General features: G+C 42.1%; 1 protein-coding gene across 2 annotated transcripts in view; it reads left to right on the top strand.

Annotated features, from left to right (window-relative positions):
- The window catches only part of LRRK2 (leucine rich repeat kinase 2), a 109,792-nt gene that overhangs the window by 46,667 nt on the left and 43,271 nt on the right, over positions 1-19,854 (top strand). For both annotated transcript variants that reach the window (XM_066633995.1, XM_066633994.1), the window contains 9 exons: positions 3,471-3,595; positions 7,418-7,562; positions 8,585-8,724; positions 10,054-10,182; positions 10,309-10,479; positions 14,499-14,757; positions 15,292-15,480; positions 17,001-17,107; positions 18,826-18,895. In XM_066633995.1, the coding sequence (XP_066490092.1) occupies positions 3,471-3,595; positions 7,418-7,562; positions 8,585-8,724; positions 10,054-10,182; positions 10,309-10,479; positions 14,499-14,757; positions 15,292-15,480; positions 17,001-17,107; positions 18,826-18,895 (1,335 nt within the window). The remainder of the gene's footprint in view (positions 1-3,470; positions 3,596-7,417; positions 7,563-8,584; positions 8,725-10,053; positions 10,183-10,308; positions 10,480-14,498; positions 14,758-15,291; positions 15,481-17,000; positions 17,108-18,825; positions 18,896-19,854) is intronic.

Raw genomic sequence — 19,854 nt, 5'->3', positions numbered from 1 at the left:
TGCAAGGATACACGTTGGCCGCCCCACACCAATGTGGACCCTGGCCTGGTAAGTTTGCACCAGTCTTTCCAGGCTGGCACAGGGGTCTTTTGGGGACTTGGGGAGGGTGGGAGAGAAACATTCTGGGGTGGGGGGAGGGTGGGCAGTGGGCAGTCCTGTGGGCAGGTGGGTGCAAGATGGGCCCAGGATTTGGCACTTATGCCAAATTCTAGTCCCATTTCCGGTCTACTCAGAGTTGCACAACTGATTTAGATCGCGCAGATCCGAGTAGACCCATTGAGTCTCCTGCGGTTCTCCCTGGGGTAAGGGGAATTATTTCCCCTTGTCTCAAGCTGGGCCACTGCCAGTCCCAAACTTGCACTGAATACAATGCAGGCCTGCCAGCCTGCATAAGAAACCTAATCATTATACCATACAAAATCACTCATTCTACAACTGTATTGTCCATCTGGATTATTGTTTTAACAGATGTGTCACAATTGCATTACATGCAGCCTAGATCTGTGCATGTTTACCTGGAAACAAGTTTGTTCAAGGGACTTGCATCCTAGTAAGGGCTGAGCTAAGTGTAATACTGAAGATTTATGAATTTATTTCTGATGTGGTTAAACTGATAGCTCTTTATTCCTGTATTTACTATCTTTAATTAATAGCAGGTGGGAGGGGTGATTTTGGATTTGAGCTGTGGTGCCAGGCCAAAGCATTAACCACTTGTCCCCCCAGAACCACAAGCCCAATCAAAATGGGCCATCTTTATTTTTTAGTAAAAAATAAAGTCAGAAATGCACTCTGTCATCACTTATCTGTTATGCTTCTTTGTTAAGTTTAATTTAGCTCTAGATGTTCATAGGCTATCAACCCTAGGCTGTAATCTTAAGCAAGCTTACTTGGAAGTAACTGGGACTTTGCTAAGAAAACATAGAATCAGACTGTTGGTTTGATCCAAAACACACTTTGCCATCATCTGGTATACAATTTTTTAACATTTTGCCAATAATGAAAACAACTTAAATGAAAATCTCCAGTAGTTATTTATTCCCACAAGTAATTTATGTATCCTGCATTTTTAGTATGAGATATCTTCTCACAGGGGTTGTAAATACTTACTCCAGCTGTCGGAATAAAACAGAGCCTGTGTTTTTGCAATTTAGCATGTTATAGTTACTGATGTGATTCCTAGGTTACTATACACTCAATAAATATTTTATGAAAAACAGGTCATTTTAGATAATTCATTGAAGATCATCTGCTTTGGGTGGAGTTCTTGCTAAAATTTAATGGAAACTGAATTTTAATGACTGGCTTGTGTGCATAATTACTGAGAAGTAAATTGCACTGAGTTCAGTGGAACTTGCTTCGAAGGAAACATTTTTAGAATTGGGTACTTCTGAATGAGAAGTAAAGTGTGCATCTGCATCTGCATGTGTGTGTTTAATGTTCTAAATTGGGGATGAAATCCAAATTATACTTTTGCCTTTTTTTTTTTAATGTACAGGTGGGGCCTCAGTATCTCTGAGGGATCCATTCTCCGACCCCCTAAAGATACCAAAAACTGCAAATCCTGAAATCCATGGTTTGGGTCCCCTTGAAAGCTACCAAAGGCAACTGGAGCTGAGCTGCGGTTGCCTCCGGAGAGCTTTCTAAAGCCTGCAGAGGCCATATGCATCTGCCTGCAGCCTCTGCTGGCTTCAGAATGCCTCATAGAGGCAAAAAAAGCAATTTCTGAAGGGAAATTGAGATTGACATTTTTAATGTCTTATAAGGCATTGGGAGCACAGTTCCAGTCACCTATGGAGGATTCAGATGGAGCCATGTCTAGCAAAACACAGGTCCAGCAGACCCACTTTCTGCCAGATCCGTGGATATAAAATCTGCAGATAAACAGGCTCCACTTGAAGTACCAAAATTAAGTTAAAAATTGTATGCCATAAAGGAATTCAGATGAAAATAGTGACTTTTTCTTTTGAGGTAAAGAACTAAGGTGTGATCCACTATGAGAGTTAAGCACTTAAAACCCCTTTCATTTTATTGAGAGATTGGAGGATATTCTTAACTTTCTCATTACTACATCAGTGGGATGTAAATATGCTTATCTTTTGTTTGTATTATTTGTTTGTAGTAAATATGCTTATCTACTTGTTATGAATTAAACTACTCCAATAACAGAAATCTCAAGTCTATTTTTGGGAAGCAATGATGATACCCTTTCAGAGTTAAAGAGATTACAAAGGTTTTCTACTTCTAACCAATAACGAATGCCCTAAAACACTTACAGCGCAATCCTAACTTATGCTGGAATAGGCAGACCAGTTGGCCTGCACTGTATCCAGCACAAGTTTTGGGCTGGCTGAGGCTCAGCCTGAGGCAAGAGGAAAAAATTCCCCTTATCCCAGAAAGAGCCTCAGCAGCTCCAATGGGACAACTCAGATCTGCGCCACATCAAGAGGTGAGCCAGCCACCCTGGCTCACAGCCACTTCCTGTGAGCTAGCCACTCTGGAACGCCTCCTCCCCACACACCCCCAGACCCCCGTGCCGGCCTAGAAAGGCCAGTGTGAACTCAACTGGCACGGGGCCCTTGTCGGCTCAGGGAGGCCGGCGTGCATCCTTGCGTTGGCCTTCCCACCTCAAAAGGAGGTGCAAACATGATTTATAACACATTTGTTATCCTTCCAGGCTGATGCAAAGGACTTGTGCCAGCCCAGCACCAGGTCAGAATTATTATTATTAACAGTATTTATATACTGCTTTTCAACTAAAAGTTCACAAAGTAGTTTACAGAGAAAAATCAAATAACTAAATGGCTCCCTGTCCCAAAAGGGCTCACAATCTAAAAAGATGCAAAAGAATACCAGCAGACAGCCACCAGAACAGACACTGCTGGGGTGAAATGGGCCAGTTACTCTCCCCCTGCTAAAAAAAAGGAGCATCCACTTGAAAAAGTGCCTCTTACCCAATTAGCAGGGGTCGTCAATAATAATAATAATAATAATAATAATAATAATAATAATAATAATAATAATAATAATAATAATAATAATAATAATAATAATATATTATTATTATTCCCTTAATTTGTCTTATAGTATAGCACACAAATTAGACAACCGTTTGTTATCAGAGAAACACCAATTTTTTTTCAAAAACCTATCAATTTTTGCACTGAAAAGAAAGTGAAATATGATTCTTTCCTGTGAGCCAGCCAGGCAAGACTTTTCTCTTTTCATTCCTTTCTCCAAAAAAGGTACTCTGGGGCATCATTTTGGAAACCTAACTTGTAGGCTAAGAGAAGGAAGCTGAATTCTATGTTTAATGTCACTTAAGTCTTCCATGGATCTAATGGAAAGGGCAAGTGAAACTATTGGAAATATAGAGTTGGATTTCAGGATCATAGATATCAATAACCTTGTCTTGGTTTAACAGCAGTATTTCTTTTTATAAGGAACATCTTTCTGTTTTTTGTATGTTTCAGGAGCAATAAAGGAACAGCAAAGTAGTTCTTCAGGAGGTTCTGAGTTAGCTCTGATGTTCAAAGTGATTAAAAACCAGTGTTTGTTGGAAGGGACTCACACACTAGTCCTGGATGCTCTCAACAGGGTATGGCTAGATATAGCTATCTGTGTATTTATATTTATAACTCATTTACCTCATGCAAATTGAATTATTGGCAAACGTATTCATTTTTCATGTGTTTATACCACCTTTCCTCTGAGGAGCTCAGAGTTTTGTACATAGTTCCTCACCTTCTCTCGTCCTCACAACCACCCTGTGAGGTATGTGGGACTGAGATAATGACTGGCCCAAGGTTACCCAGGAAGCTTCATGACTGAGTAGGGATTTGAACCGGGATTTCCCAAGAATAAGCAACTCCCAAACCACCTGGCTCACACTTGCAAATATTTTGAATAGTATAGCAGAGTTTTGAACTACTTTTCACACACATGTCTGACTCACTCAGTCATTTTCCAAAACATACAAGAAGTCTAAAATAGTCTAGGGCAGTGGTTTTCAACTGCTGTGCCGCAGCACACTGGTGTGTCGCGAGGCAGCCTCAGGAGTGCCTCAGGGCCAGAGGATGTAGGCAGCAGGCAGCAGCTGCAGGTGGGAGAAGCGACTCCTTTGACCCTCACCCAGAAGCGGAGAAAAAGGAGCGGCCGCGGCTGCTTTGCATCGCCTGCTGCTGATTAAGAGGAAGGCTGCAACCCGAGCCTCATTTACCTGGAAGTAAGCCCTGTTGACTATTATGGGGCTTACTTCTGAGTAGACACGCCTAGGATTGGGTATTAAGTCCCTTGTCTGCCCTGCATGCTGTTTGGGCAACCAGAGGAGCCTGGAGGAGGTCTGGGCGGGCTGAGTGAGAAGGAGGGAGCCGGGGCAGGCAAGCAGGTAGGAAGCTCCCGAGTCTGCTGAGGCCACCAGCCTAAGAATGGGCTAGCTGAGGGTCCACGAATTCTCCTTGCCACAGTTGCCTGCAGCTCCCCAAAGCGACCCTCCCTGCCTTGCCTTTGTCTTGCAGAGGAGGGCATTGGGCCACAATCCTCTGCACACTTTCCAGTGAGTAAGCCCCCTTGACTAGAATGGGACTTACTTCTGAGTAGACATGCCTGGGATTGGGCTTTTGGTTGCACTCTTTTTTTTCTTAAATACAGGAGCAGGCAATTGGCAGTGGGGGGGGGGAGAGAATGTGAGGCAAGTGATTCTGGACCTTTGGAAGGTGGAGACCAGTGAGGGGAAGGACAGCAAGAGAGGTGCTAATTGCAATTATGAGATGGGGGGAATGTGCCTGTGGGAGGGCTTGGGGTGAGGAGAAGAGAATTGCCTGCTCCTGTATTTGAGAAAAGAGTACAACCAAAAGCTCAATCCTAGGCATGTCTACTCAGAAGTAAGTCCCACAGGCACATCCCCCCCAGTCTTTGGCTGCAATCCTAACCACACTTCCCTGAGAGTAAGCCCCATTGAACAATATAGGATTTACTTCTGAGTAGACCTGGTTAGGATTGTGCCCTTTGTCATGTAATGATTTAATTGTATTAATTATATTAATTAAAAATAATTGTAATGTAGTAGTTTAATGTAAGTAAAAAACTGGGAGTGTACCTTGACAATTTTAGTACCTTGTCAGTGAGCTGAAAAAGGTTAAAAATGGCTGGTCTAGGGAATATAGGTCACATGGATAAATATCTGTGTGAACTGAACTGTGTGTGAACAGATCAGCAGCAGAGCTAATGATTGCTACAGTTGAAACAAGTGATCATAGAAATTAGTGCTGGTTATTCATTCATTCATTCATATCCCGCCTTTCTATCCCGCAAAGACACTCAAGGTGGCTTACTAATAAGAATACTAAGAACATTGAGGGCGCAATCCTAACTATCAGTTAGGCCGTAAAGCATGTTTGAGCCTCCTCATGTGTTGACCTGGCAGGTGAAGGGTCACACGCCAGCCCGCGGAGGCTGCATCCAGCTTCCGCACCACTGCGGGGAGGGAAGGTTGTGTTGGCCAACTCAGGGGTCTGAGGAGGGTGGGGACAAAGTGGGAGGGAGGTGTTCCGGGGTGGGCAGAGAGCATTCCAGGGGGTGGGTAACAGGAGGTGGGTCTGGAAGCCAGCTGTTACGCTGGATCCCAACCCCGTTCCCTGAGCAGCATGGAGTCGCTCCAAGCTGCTCTGTTCTCCTCAGACTTGTGTCACCTCCTGAGGTGGCGCAGGTCCAAGGAGACTCATTGGGGCAGTGGTGGTTTTACCCTGGGGTAAGGGGAAGAGTTTCCCCTTGCCTCTGGCTGAGCCAATTATGGCTCCAAATTGGCGCTGGATACAGTGCAGGCTTCTTGGCCTGCCTATTCCTGTGCAAGGTAGGATTCTGCTGTGAGATAGATATAATAATAAAACATTTAAAACAATAAAACACTGTAAGACATAAAACAATTTATGGCCTGGTATATGTGACTTTTCTGCATTAAGTTGTAGGCATGTGCATAGCTCAAAGATTTTCTTTGTCAGAACATGTTTTCATTGCTGCTGTTTTTATTCTTTGTTTAATCCTATCCAACTTTCCAGCAGTGATGCAGCACTGAAGTAAAGGAATGCATGTGTCCTTATCATGAGAAGGCCTCTGTGACTGCTCCTGTTGCAGAATACCACGAATGCCCCATTGGCATGATTGTGTCAGCCCTGGAAAGTTGGATAGGATTGGGCCCTTTGAGAAAAAGGGCTTAAATGTAGATGTGTAAGGGAGTACAAATTACGCTAAGTTTGAAGAGGAAAATTTAGTTGATTCCCTTGTACATTATTAAAACTGGATTTGATGACTCCTGATGCAAGCTGGCCATGCAGCTCAGTGGCCATCTAATCACATTTAGTTAGGCTTGCTACATTTGGCTTACAGAAAGTTGTGCCCACCTTTCAAACTTACGATGCCCTGTAATATGCTAAAATAAAACCATTTTTTAGAAGTATCCATATCAGTTTTCTGTAGACATAACATTCATTTAATGTTGGAACTGTTTGATACATTTACTTTATAAAGCGCTTACAGATGAACGAGACTGACAGCATAGAGCTTAATCCACAGAAATCTAAAGGTAGTTTTCTCAGAAATAGTTTTCCTTTACTTTACAAATGCCACATTTGGAAGCATACTTATTGGAATCAGTTTTGAATAGTGTGTTTGAACGCTCTTTCTCTGCACCTATTATTTTCTTCTCCGTAATCAAGATTGTCTCTTTTTCCATTCAAGGTGGAATGTTTGAAGTGTTTAAAATTGGTTTTTTTAAGTCCTCTGTATTCTGAAACATGGATTTTGTTGAATTTGGCTGTATGGCAAAGTGGTCATTTAATCATATTATCACTCAGTAAAGTCGCCTGTCATAATGTTTCTGTCATTCAAAGCTCTTCCAGGACATGATCCACATCTTTGCCTTACTGTGCTGACACACGGCCTTCCTGTGGAAAGTCACAGAACACACCAGTCTTTTCTGGGAGCCAACATGCTGCAGTCCAGCATTTGTGTACCCCTGTTGATACACAGCAGTTACAATAGCTCCTATCCAATATTCGCATGGCCTGCATTGCCCTGCTGATGAAAGATACATGGACTTTGGATTATGCAGTATTCCAACTCCAAGTTATGCTTGACTTTTTCCAGTACTTGGTTACCTGATGTTGGAGGCAAAGCACAGCAGTGTAAATTATAAATCAGAGCTAAGGGTTGAAGTATTCCTCCTGAACATATGGACATTTGTAAATGTAACAATTAATTGGAACAGTGAGTTTTTTCCAACTTTCCCTGTTTAATGATTATTTGCCCCTGCAATAACTACTCACATCTGTAGTGAATAAAATAACTTGTTGTTTTGCCCTTGATGTTTAATTTTTGTTATTTAATTATCTAGTTGTATATTTTTTGTTTCTTTTGTTTCTAGTTCATTGGAAATCCTAGTATTCAGAAATGTGGATTTCAAATAATTTCCTCTATAGTGGAGTGTTCAGGTGCTTTAGAAATGCTATCACAACAAGGAATGACAGATACTGTTCTCCATACACTACAAATGTATCCCGATGATCAAGGTACAAAGGAAAATAATTATATTTGGATAGCAATCAGGGACCTGTTGAGTTGGAAAGAAACGTACATGCCATTTAATTTCTCCGTTCTGGAGAAAAGCAGAGTATAAATTGAATGAATGAATTTATTTGTACTCTAATGCAGGACACTCATTTTCAAAGTATCTCAGATGCTTGTCCATCCTGTGTTAGGGTCTCCAAAAATGGTTAATAATGCCTCCTTTATTAGCTGCATGAAGACATGGTACAAAAGCCTCCAACACACCGTACATATTAAAGGGAGGTATGCAAGAATTACCTTTGAAAAGTAGTATGCTCATGTCTTTAAATACAGTGGTGCGTCACTTAATGATAGGGATGTGGACCAGTAACCCCGTCGTCAAGCGAGGCTTGACGTTAAGCAAAACCTCTGAAGGCGAGGGTAGCGAGGCTCAGAATGCTCGTTGTGGGCAAAAAGACGCGACTTCCGGTTTCCTCAGGAACGACCAGTCTGAGCCTTGGAGAGGCTGCACACTGCTCTGTGAGGCTCAGAAAAGCTTCCGGAGGTGAGGAGAGCATAACTCCCCATGGTTTTGGAGGTCTGGGTATGAACAGGGACCAGCAGTGGCTGTCACATATGTGGGCTGTTGCTGGTCAGAACATCACTAAGTTGCATTCACTAAGTTGCATAGTGTTAGGGCTGTTTTTCTGTAATTATGAGAAGATTATCAGGTGTGTTTTGTCTTTCACGCAGAGAGGTAGGCATGTTCATTTGCTGTAGCAAAAACAATGAAGGATCTTGTAACACCTTAAAAACATTTGTTTCAGTGTACGCTTTTGAGGCATCTGAACAAGTGGACAGCGTGCTGAAATAAACTGGGTTGTCCTTTAAGGTGCTACAAGACTCTTTTGTTTTTTCATGTTTCTTTTCATATATGATTAGATTTAATGACAACATGCAAAGTGCATCGAAGAATAGAGTTAGGAACAATTTTTTTAAAAAAAATCTGTTTTTAAAATTCCTCACATGTTTTTCTTCTTCCTAGAAATACAGTGCATAGGTTTAAGTTTACTGAGATACTTGATTACAAGAAAGAGCTTGTGTATTGCAACTATACACGTTCTGGCAACAGTTTTGGTTTCTACTCTAAGACGATTTAAGGATGTTGTGGAAATACAGGCACACGTATGTAAAGTTTTATATGTATGTATAAAACTTTTATAAAGTTACAGTTTTATATGTATGTAAACTTTTATAAAGTTACAGTTCTTTTCTATTGATGGTGGGGCTTCTTCTGGGAAAGTTAAATTAAAATAAATGTTTTTCCAAAGGTTAAACAGGCTGGTATCTTTTCTTTTATCTGCTAGGGAGCTAAATTTATGTGCTCCTTTGCTGGCTTACCCACGGCACCAAGTTTATGAAAGTCAGTAGAACATTTTCTGACTTTTGCTTTATTTCATAAGGTCCAGTATCTCAGGTGTTCTCGTTTCCCATTATTCTTCCCTTCACTTTACACTGGCATCTCTCTGTGTCCACGTTCCCTGTAACTGCGGTTTCACATATCCGCGGTTCTCAAATCCTTCCATTAACAGGAAGCAAACAGTAAGAGAGACTCATACACTTCATAGACTCAAGTGCTACTGGGGGTGATTGTGAGAATGCTAACAGGAAGTTCTTTGAGGTTTACCTCCTGTCGCACAATTGTCCCCTGTAGTGTTTGACTCTATATAACGTATGAGTTTAAGTTCTCAGTATGCCAATAAAGGTTTATGTATATATGTTTAGATTCTGAAAATGCTGTCTTTTGCACCGGATTTGCAGATGAAGAGAGGTGTGATTAGTGTGACGGGGGGGGGGGGGAGAGAATTTGATTAGGGTTAACTGTTTTCCATGGTTTCAGCTAACTGTGTTAGCAGCAGGAACATGTCTCCCAAAGATACTGGAGGGGGGTGATAGACTTGTATAATGCATGTTAAAGCTACCTTTGTTCATGATCTTCACCCATCTCTCCTAACTAGTTAATTAAGAAGCTCAAATGTTAGAAGTCCATGTGTACATTTGTATACAAAATGTGTACATTTTTAGCATGCAAAAACTACATGTGATGCTGAGATTATCATTTTGTCTATAACATTTTAACTTGTGGCTCTGGTGCTCATGGTAAATATAACGTGAAACTAGGTTTGTGGTTTTTCCTCTGGAATTGAGTTATGGAAGCTAGCTTTGCCTTCAAACTTATCAGGCTTCTCTGACCTCAGGAGGTAACACCTTTTTCAACTTGCAGTATTGTCATTATAACCTACCGAAAGGTTCTGCTCATTTGCAGTGAAGCATCCAGGTTGAAACTGCCCAGGACTCTGGTGTGTTCTGGCATGAATCTGCAGAGTTGAGCAGTATGACAAGATTTCCCCAAATAGTTTTGGTCTTTTGATCTTAAATATGTATTGATTTTCATGTTTTCAACAACGTATTTTGGTTGCTATTCTTACTGTTTTGGTTTCAATTTATCTGTAGGGATTTCACACGATTATAACAATACTTGACCTGTCACCTTGTTTTGCAAAGCTGTTGATACAGGAGTCATTTGACACAGCTGTTTTTTATCAGATGTCCATGTGCTTCAATGAACGAAGAGACCAGCAGGTATCTCTTATCTTTCAATCTTTTTTCCCCTCTCTTAACCCTTCACTGCCCCTTCCCCAATACATTTAATCTGACATGTTCTGGAAGATGTTGTCCCAGTTTCAATTGCCTGTCTTCCCAATTTAGTTTCAGAGTCTTTGTTGTAAATGCTTTGCCAAAATAGCTGAAAACGATGATTTAAAAGACTCTATGTTGGAGAAAGCATGTGCTGAATACAATAGTATTATGGCTGGATGTTTACTGTTGTTGGGAGCTGATGTGAATAAGAAGACTAAGGCAAACTCTTTAATTTATCAGGTATGTATATTAGAATTCTATCATTTCACTCATTTGAAGTATATATGTCTTATTTTCACTTTTTAAAAAACACCCAACACATTTTGAGTATTATGAGCTGCAAAGTTTTATGTTTTTGATGCAGTCGTTTTCAACTTTTTTCAGCTCGCGTCACACTGACAAGGCACTAAAATTGTCAAGGCACACTACCAGTTTTTTACTTACATTAAATTACTACATTACAGTTAATCTTGAATTAATAAAATTAATACAATTAAATCATTACATGACAAAAAAATTGACAAGAAGAGGACAAGAATTGACGAGGGAAGTATATGTGGTTTCTGAAAAGGAGGAAAAATTCTATGTTCAAATTCTTATCAAAAGTGCCAGAAAGTGTTGGTAAAGACAGGGCAGGTTGATCACATAGTGGAGAATGTGGGTGAGGGGCAGTGAGGAGACATGATTGAAACAAGTGCTGGATTAAACTGGGGGGGGGGGAGAGAGGGAGAATGCGAGGCAGTGATTCTGTATCTTTGGAAGGTGCTGACAAGTGAGGGGAGGGACAGTAAGAGAGTTGCTAACTGTGATTGTGAGATTTGGGGGGGGGGAAATATTCCTGGGGTGGGGTGGGGGAGAAGAGGAGAGAGAAGTGTCAATTGCCTGCTTGTGTATTTGAGAAAAAAGAGTGCAACCAAAAGCCCAGTCCTATGCATGCCTGCTCAGAAGTAAGCCCCATTATCGTCAGTGGGGCTTACTCCCAGGAAGGTGTGGAAGGGATAGCACTTGCAGAGCCCAATCCTTTGCATGCCTGCTCAGAAGTAAGCCCCATTATCGTCAATGGGGCTTACTCCCAGGAATGTGTGGATGGGATAGCACTTGCAGAGCCCAATCCTATGCATGCCTGCTCAGAAGCAAGCACCATTATAGTCAGTTACGCCCAGGAAAGTGTAGATAGGATTGTGGCCCAGCACCCTTCCTCTAAAAGCCCCAAAGTGCAGGGAGGGTCGCTTTGGGGAGTTGCAGGCAAACTGTCAAGGAAAAGGGACTTTCAGGGACCCTGAAACCTTAGGTTGGGGGCCTCAGCAGACTTGCTCGCTATGTACCTGCTTGCCTGCTTCTGGCTCTTTCTTCTCACTCACTCTGCAGCTCCCACCTCCTGGCTCCTCCAGGCTTCCCTTGTTGACCAATCAGCATGCAGACAGGCAACAACCTCCTTCGCGCCCAACCCTATGCATGTCTACTCAGAAGTAAGCCCCATAGTAGCCAACGGGGCTTACTCCCAGGAAAGTGAGGATCAGGTTGCAGCCCGAGTCATGCTCAGTAGCAGGAGCAAGCTTCAAGCGGACTCTTCAGCTGCTGCATGCGACCAGCCCCTTTCCTGGCTGCTCCCTTGTTTGTGCTGCCTGTTGTGGGAGGCTAAAAGCAACCGCTTCTCCCGCACATGGGCACCCAGCTGCTGCCTGCCTCCTCTGATCCTGCGGCACACCAGAGGCAGCCTTGCGGCACACCAGTGTGCCGCGTCACGGCGGTTGAAAACCGCTGTTTTGATGGATAACTCCTTGGAAAAGGTCATTTGACCCAAAGTGTGCCAAACATCCAAAGTGCTCATGAATACTTATGCATTAAAGAAGGCAGTTCCCAACGTTCCGTTCTGCTCTCCTAACATTCTTATATGCTCTGATGTTATTGCAAACTAGAACCCACCATGGGACAATGCAGATAGAGCCATCATTACTGGTTATTTGTGGCTGGTGTCATCAAAAGGAATGAGCAGGATTAGCACCTAACCTAGTGGTGTGGCTTCTTTGTGACTTTCCAATTTGTTCTTTGACTGCCATTTATGTCCATTGGTAAAAGTAAAATACTGAATTTGGGAACAATGGTTAAGGTTAGGGTTATCAGATACAAAGGAGGACAGAGTGCTGCCTTTAACAATTGTATAGAAGGGAGAATTTTGGCTGGTGCGGTTTTTTAAATTCTTCCATGTTGAGCTAAAATTCCCTCTTCTATACAATGGTTAAAGGCAGGGGTTTTTAAACTTCTCAGGAGGGAAGTTCTTGCGGGGGAGGAGGGTATGGAGTGACACGATCCCCAGGATCTCGCTGCCGTCCCTAACGATTGCGACCCATGTCCATTTTCACAATTTGCAAACTGGAAGTGGGTCGCAATCAATATTTTTACATTTTCTGAGGCTTGGGGAGGCCTGCAGAGGCTTCCATGGGGCTCACCGCTCCCCTGAGAGCCTGCTGCTTTGTTATGTAAATAAAAGACAGCCCCTAGCCCCCCCCCCCGACAGTGGCCTGAACCTGGGAATCATGTTGCTTCATTCCCCTCTCTCACACAGGAACTTTCCTCTGGAGTTTTAGTCCTGAGAAGTTTAAGAACCTCTGCCAAAAAAACTGCACCTGCCAAAATTCCCTCTTATATACAATGGTTAAAGGCAGAGGCACTCTGTCCCCCTTTGTATCTGGTAATCCTAGTTATAGGCAGGAGGTCTGGTCTAGAGGGTAGAGCCTCCATTTGCCTGAAGATAACATCCGCAAGGTCCCCAGTTCGAGGCCACTGGCACCGTGTGACCTTGAAGCAGCTGACAAGCTGAAGCCAGGCTATTCCATCTGCTCTGAGCGTGGGAGGATGGAGGCCAGGATGTGAAACCAGATCAGAGTGAAACATCTGGACTGTTGTGGTTCTTGAAAGATAGAACCTTCTTTCAATTGTAAAAATCCCTACGGGGATTTAATCAGCCTGCCTATGTAAACAGCCTTGAATAAAGTCTTGAATAAAGACCAAGAAAGGCGGTATATAAATACCTGTATTGTTATTGTTATTGTTATTGTTATTGTTATTGTTATTGTTATTGTTATTGTTATTGTTATTGTTATTGTTATTATGGTGAGGGCAAAACCTTCCGTCTTGCCAATGATGGTTGTTCAAGAGGCCCTTGAACTAAATATGCCTTCTTTCTGTACACAACCCACTTTCCTAATGACAGACATTTTGTTAGTTGTTTCAGTAAAGATCTGGATTTTTTTTTTTCCTGTGGCCAGCTGCCTTAAATCTGTTTATATAACAAATCGCTACTTTTGCAACTGAATTTACCCTTGGGGGTTTTTTCCTGCAAGCTGTAAGGGTTTTATGTATTCATTTTTCTCAGTTTCTGTATCCTAACAGCTCCAAAAAGAATCTGACTGTTTAAATTAAAAGAAAAAACTACATGGGGCTTAAGATACCTTGGAATAATTTTTGTTTGAATTACCAAGAGTGAGCATTGTAAAGAATACCATTCAGGGAGCTAAAGGGCTTGGCTTCCAAATCAGGTACTTCAACTTATGGTTGCATTCCAAACCTGATGGGCCAGGCTGTTCAAGGACTGCTCCATTAAAGACTCCATTGACAATCTTGTTGGTTCTGTTTGAAGGGTCCTTTTTGAAAGAGCTTGAACCTTCTTGACATTAGATGGTTATTTCATAGTGTCTTTGGCAGAGTGACGCAAGGGTAGGAAGGAGCCTTGTTGCGTAACCTGTCTTAGGTAATATGGCATGATTGCTACATTTTCACTGACTATAGTGATGAATCTCCCTGTGGTACTCTGATGTTCCATATTTCTTGCTTTTTTGTCATCTTGTGTATGCAAGAGAGTTTGTACCTTAAAGGTAAAAAGAATATGTTTAAGTTTTTGGAGTTTACATTCATGTGATGACTTTCCCAATAGATTGCTGAAAACAGAAGTGTCATTAACCCCTGCTAATTGGGTAAGAGGCACTTTTTCAAGTGGGTGCTCCTTTTTTTAGCAGGGGGAGAGTAACTGGCCCACCTCACCCTAGCACTGTCTGTTCTAGTGGCTGTCTGCTGGTATTCATTTGCATCTTTTTAGATTGTGAGCCCTTTTGGGACAGGGAGCCATTAAGTTATTTTATTTTTCTCTGTAAACCGCTTTGAACTTTTAGTTGAAAAGCAGTATATAAATACTGTTAATAATAATTAATAATTTGCATTTCTTTGATTCATTGGTTCATCCATCCATTTTTCCTGCTTAGGTGTGTGAGAAAGGAAGCAATCCTAAGTTGGTTGAACTGCTGCTAAATAGCGGTGCTCGTGAGCAGGATGTTCGGAGCGCTCTAACAATCAGCATCAAGAAAGGAGATAGCCAGATCATTAGCTTGCTCTTAAGGAAGCTTAGTCTGGATGTAGCCAACAGCAGCATATGTCTTGGAGGATTCTGTATTGGTAAAATTGAACCTTCTTGGCTGAGCCCCTTGTTTCCAGATAAGAGGACATCTTCCATGAAACAATCAAGTAAGTGATTGTAGACTAGAGATGTTGATATTAAAGCATGTATGATGTTAGTACCTGCATGGCCAGACAATAGGCAACTTTCATCTGGTTCAGAGTCACTTTCTGAACAAATGGCTTGGACCAAGTGTTCTTTGAATGGCCATTGAAGGTCATGAACTAGCATTTATATATTCCAGAAGCTCCGAAGCACTAGATCAGCTAACTTGTCTAGTTCCTATTGCTTTTATGTGTAAGAATTGTAGATACTCCCACATGAAAATTGTAACACTTAGCCATTCCTATTATAGTGCTTTGCTTCATGTTTTACAAACTAAGAAAGTGTTATAAATTTGAAGCATTTAATAGCTTTAACTTTCTTTAATCAGCTTTCAAAATTATAACACATTCAGAATTTCTGGTATGTTATGAAGAAAGATACAAATAAATGCAAAGTTATCTTGTATTTATTGCCCTTTTTTGGCATATTTTTACACTGTACATGTATATTGTTCGTCCAGTGTTTTAGAAAGTAGTAGTGTCTTGATTTGTTCTTAGTTGAAGGTTCTGCATTGGCAAGAATGGTGCTCAGATATCAAAAGAAAAGCAGCTATGAGGACCAGTCAAGATCCAGCTCCGATGTAAACTCCTCTGAAGATGCTATGGAAAAGCTTGATGACTGGGCATTCCTGCCTGACCCTTTTGTTGACAGTGTTTTTTCCCAGAGTGATGATGTTGACAGTGAAGGTACTAGTGCAAAGAAGGAACTTGTCATCTGTTACAATGTTAACCTAGAACAGGGGTGCCCAAACCCGACCCTGGGGCCACTTGTGGCCCTTGAGGACTCCCAGTTCGGCCCCTGGGAAGCCCCCAGTCTCCAATGAATCTCTGGCCCTCCAGAGATTTGCTGGAGCCCGCGCTGGTCTGACACAACTGCTCTCAGCATGACGGCCAACAGGTTGACCTCTCGTGTGAGCTGTGGGATGAGGGCTTCTCCACTGCTTGCTGTTTCACATTTGATACAGCAGTGGCAGCAAAGGAAAGGCTGGCCTTGCTTTGTGCAAGGCCTTGAGCTATTGCAAGATCATTCATTCATTCATGTAAGTTCCATCTCTAATATATTCATTTATGTAAATTTATTCAAATTTGAAATGTAAATTCATTCTTTTTTTCGGCCCCCAACTTAGTGTCAGAGAGATGATGTGGCCCTCCTGCCAAAAAGTTTGGGCACCCCTGACCTAGAACATATACAGTGAATCTTCCTGTGTGACTGTGCTAGTGATGTAGCAAGTTGCCTCAGTATGAGAATGTACACACATGCTAGTTGGAACCACAGTGCATAGTAATGATGTGAAGCTAGAGTGAGAAGGGGATGATGAAGGGATTTGTGGGATCTGCTACTACTCAAATGACTCTGGTGAAGCATTAGCAGCTCACATTTTAAAATTGGCCATAACAGCTTCCTCTCTGGCACTGTTCTTTTTGTACACTGAATATCGCATACATCCTTTGCCTCCTTTGCTCATGCATGAAGCCTGTGCTTTGGCACTATCATGGTTTCTGTAACTGAGTGCGGAAGACCACTAGAGAAGCTGCCCTAAATCAGGAATAGGTAATCAAAGAAAGAGACAAAACAAGCATGGGAAAACAAGAAGGGGAAGTACAGGGACATAACATGCAAGAGAGACCTGCAACCAAATGTTGTATTTCCCCAACCTTGGTGTCCAATTGACACAAACAGGCCAATTTCTTCCTCTTTCCCACTCCTCTCAACAATGTTGGTCTGCTGTTGGTTTTTCCAACTGATACCTCAACACTCTTTGGCTCTTGGAGACTACTGAACATGCTCAGTCTATGTCAGAGCTCTGGGGTTTTTAAATTCCTTATTTATTTTTAAGATATGGACTTAAACACATTTCTTCTTGTATTTCAATGTGGTTCCTTTTCTTTTAATTTTAATTCACTGACATGTACTTCTGAGTACCTGGGGAGTCCCCAGTTTGTAGAAACAGCTACTTTGTCTGTGTGTGGCCCTGTTTCACATATCGATTGATAGCATTCAACCACCTGACTTCTCTGTAGATTCTGTTACATGTGCAGCTTTGTCTTTCTAAATGTTTAATATTGGTTCTTGTTACTGTTTTCTGTGCAGGTAACATTTCTCACATGTGGGTTGTTACCTTCTAATCGGAGACAGAATTTCTTTTTTTGCTTCATTTTTATGTCAGTGTTCTTGTAATCCTATTTAGTCATACTTTTTCTGCTAGGGAGTGACAGCGCATTTCTCATGAAGAAGAAATCCTACTCTGTGACAGTTGCAGATCTCCACAAAGAAATGGCTTCTCCTGTTCTGGAAAGGCACTCCAGTTCTGTGGTAAGACAGGTAATTTAATGGATGCACAGCAAGTCCTCACTTAAAAGTTGTCAATATGTTTTTGGAAACTGCAACTTTAAGCAAAGCAATTTAGGGCACTTTCCAGCACTAACTTAAGGGCAATGTAGCTCTGAGGTAAGGGAACAAAAATTCCCTTACTTTGAGGAGGCCTCCATGAGTGACACCCAACTGCAGGATGCAGCACACGTCCCATTGGCACTGCTATGCCAGTACTGAAAAGTACTGACATAAGTGGTTAGGATTGCACCCTTAGAATGAAATTAATTGTACTGTAGGCTAACTAATATATGTAAACAAGAGTTAAGTTCCTAAACCATATTTCTGCTTGCAAAAACATCACCAAACATCTAAAATAAAGACTCAGAACACTTCTAATATTAAACATAGAAAAAAAGTTAGCTTTTTGGGCCAGCAAAAACCCATGAAGACATGGGGAGAACATGCAAACCCCATACAGAGGGTGACCACAGAGGGAAATCAATTTCTCAACATCTTACATGACTTTTAATGAAATTTTTTAAGTGAGGACGTGCTGTATCCATTAGTAGTAAAGGCAATAACTAAATGACTGAGAGCCCAATCCTGTGCTCAGTGGCATGATTCTGTGCCACCGAGCACTGTCGCAAACATGTCATAAGGCATGTTTGCGAGCCTCACCGCCGGGATCCTGCCCGTGCACAGTAAGCAGGGATGGGGACGGGGGTGGGGAGGAGGCGTTGCAGGGAGGGGGGAGGCCTGCAGGGGGTGGAGAGAGGGCGGGGGCGTAATGCAGAGGTGTGACGCATGGAGGGGGGGTGGGCTGGAGGCATGCTTGGGGGAGGGAGGGAGGCAGGTCTGCGGAGCTCTGCTCTGCAGGATCCAAGGCGCTTGTGGAGGGCTCTGCGCCCTACACGGGCGCCTTTATCATTGCGGGGCTGCTTCCCTTCTCCTAAGGCTCCTCCCGCGGTAGCCTGGGGTGCGCAGGATCCGGCGGCAGCTGTTCTTGGTGCCGTCGAGCCTGGGCGCCCTAGGCAGCTCAGGATTGGGCTGCCCGGCTAAATGTGCACTTACCTGGGAGTAAGCTCCACTGAACATGGTGGGCTTATTTCTGAATAAACGTGCATAGAATTGAAAGTCAGTTGACCACATTTCTTTCTTAGTAACTGGAAAATTTATACTTCATCCATGGATACAATAGTTTTGAAATAACAAGGTATTTAAAACATCAAAGAGTCTTGTGGCACCTTATTGAGTAAAACATTTATTTCAGCCTAAGTTTCATAAAGTTGAGGCAAATAATCCAATGAATTCTATTTCCAGAAGATAGTTGTATTATAGTTTGAATTTTGTATGAACACTCAATGTAGGAAATTGAGTCTGATCTATAGATACTGTATTCGTTTAAAGCAGCAGACTGTGTGTGTGGTTCTGTGCACTAGGATTCATGTATGCAGAACAGCCAAACAATCTGCCCTAAAATTTCAAATGCACAGTATGGACACATACTTTCCCTTAGCCAGTCCTATTCTCTTGGAGGGAACCAAACAATGTAATTAACTGAAATGCATATCTAAGTGTTAAGGATTTGTCTGCTGATTTGTTAGCACTGGTATTGCTAATCAGTGAAGCAATTGGGCTATGGTATTTTCAGCATATACTGTTTGTAAATGTGTACAAATTTTCATAATTGTAATGTTTGAATATTTGGTGTTGCACAGGGACCTGGTTCACCTTATGAACCCACAAGAAAGATAAGGAGGAAAATAATATCTTCTGATGAATCACAGAGTAAGTGGAAAACTTGCAAAAAATTTTTTTTGCAGGTTTTAATATCATTCTGTATATAGTTAACATTCTATACAAATTTAACAACTCTAATATAAATATGCATATGTGTTTAGAAGTGGGGCTATTAATCCATGGTAGAGTATTTGCATGACATACAGAAGGTCCCACGTTCAGTCCTAGCATTTTCAAATGAAAGGATCAGGTAGTGGATAATGGAAAAGACTTCTGCCTGAGTCGTTGGAGAACCTCTGCCAGTCAGAATCGACTGGGGTTTCCAAAACCCTGCCCGGGGGCCAGTTGCAGCCCTCAGGGACTCTCGATCCAACCCACAGGGAGTCCGCAGTCTCCAATGAGCCTCTGGGCGACTGTTTGAGTTCTTGCATGAGCTGTAGGACAAGGGCTTCTTCCACTGCTTGCTGTTTCATGTCTGTGATGTTGCAGCAGCAGCGAAGGAAAGGCAGCCCTTACTTTGTGCAAGACCTTTTATAGAACTTGAGCAATTGCAAGACCCTCATTTGTTCATATAAGTTCCATCTCTAATATATTCATTTATGCAGATTTATGTAAATGTATTCAAATTTGAAATGTAAATTAATTGTTTTTTTCCCCTGGCCCCCGACAGTGTCAGAGAGATTATGTGGCCCTCCTGCCAAAATGTTTGGACACCCCTGGACAACACTAGGCTAGGTGAACAAAGAGTCTGACCTAGTATAAGGCAATTTCATATATTGCATGCTATCTGAGCAAAGAGGCACCTTTCAAAGTGATGCCCTCTTATATTTAGCATGGGGAGAGCAACTGTCCTTCACCCCTGCATGGTGTCTTTTCCAGTGACTGTTGCTGGTGTCTGTTCTGCATTTTTTTTTTAAGATTGTGAACTCTTTGGAGACAGGGAACTATTTATTGATTTTACTATGGAAAATACTTTGTGAAGTACTCCTATTGAAAAGCAGTATATA

This window comes from Tiliqua scincoides, chromosome 7, assembly GCF_035046505.1.
Source record: "Tiliqua scincoides isolate rTilSci1 chromosome 7, rTilSci1.hap2, whole genome shotgun sequence".
NCBI classification, from domain to species: Eukaryota; Metazoa; Chordata; class Lepidosauria; order Squamata; family Scincidae; genus Tiliqua; species Tiliqua scincoides.
This window is presented reverse-complemented; position numbering and strand designations above follow the sequence as displayed.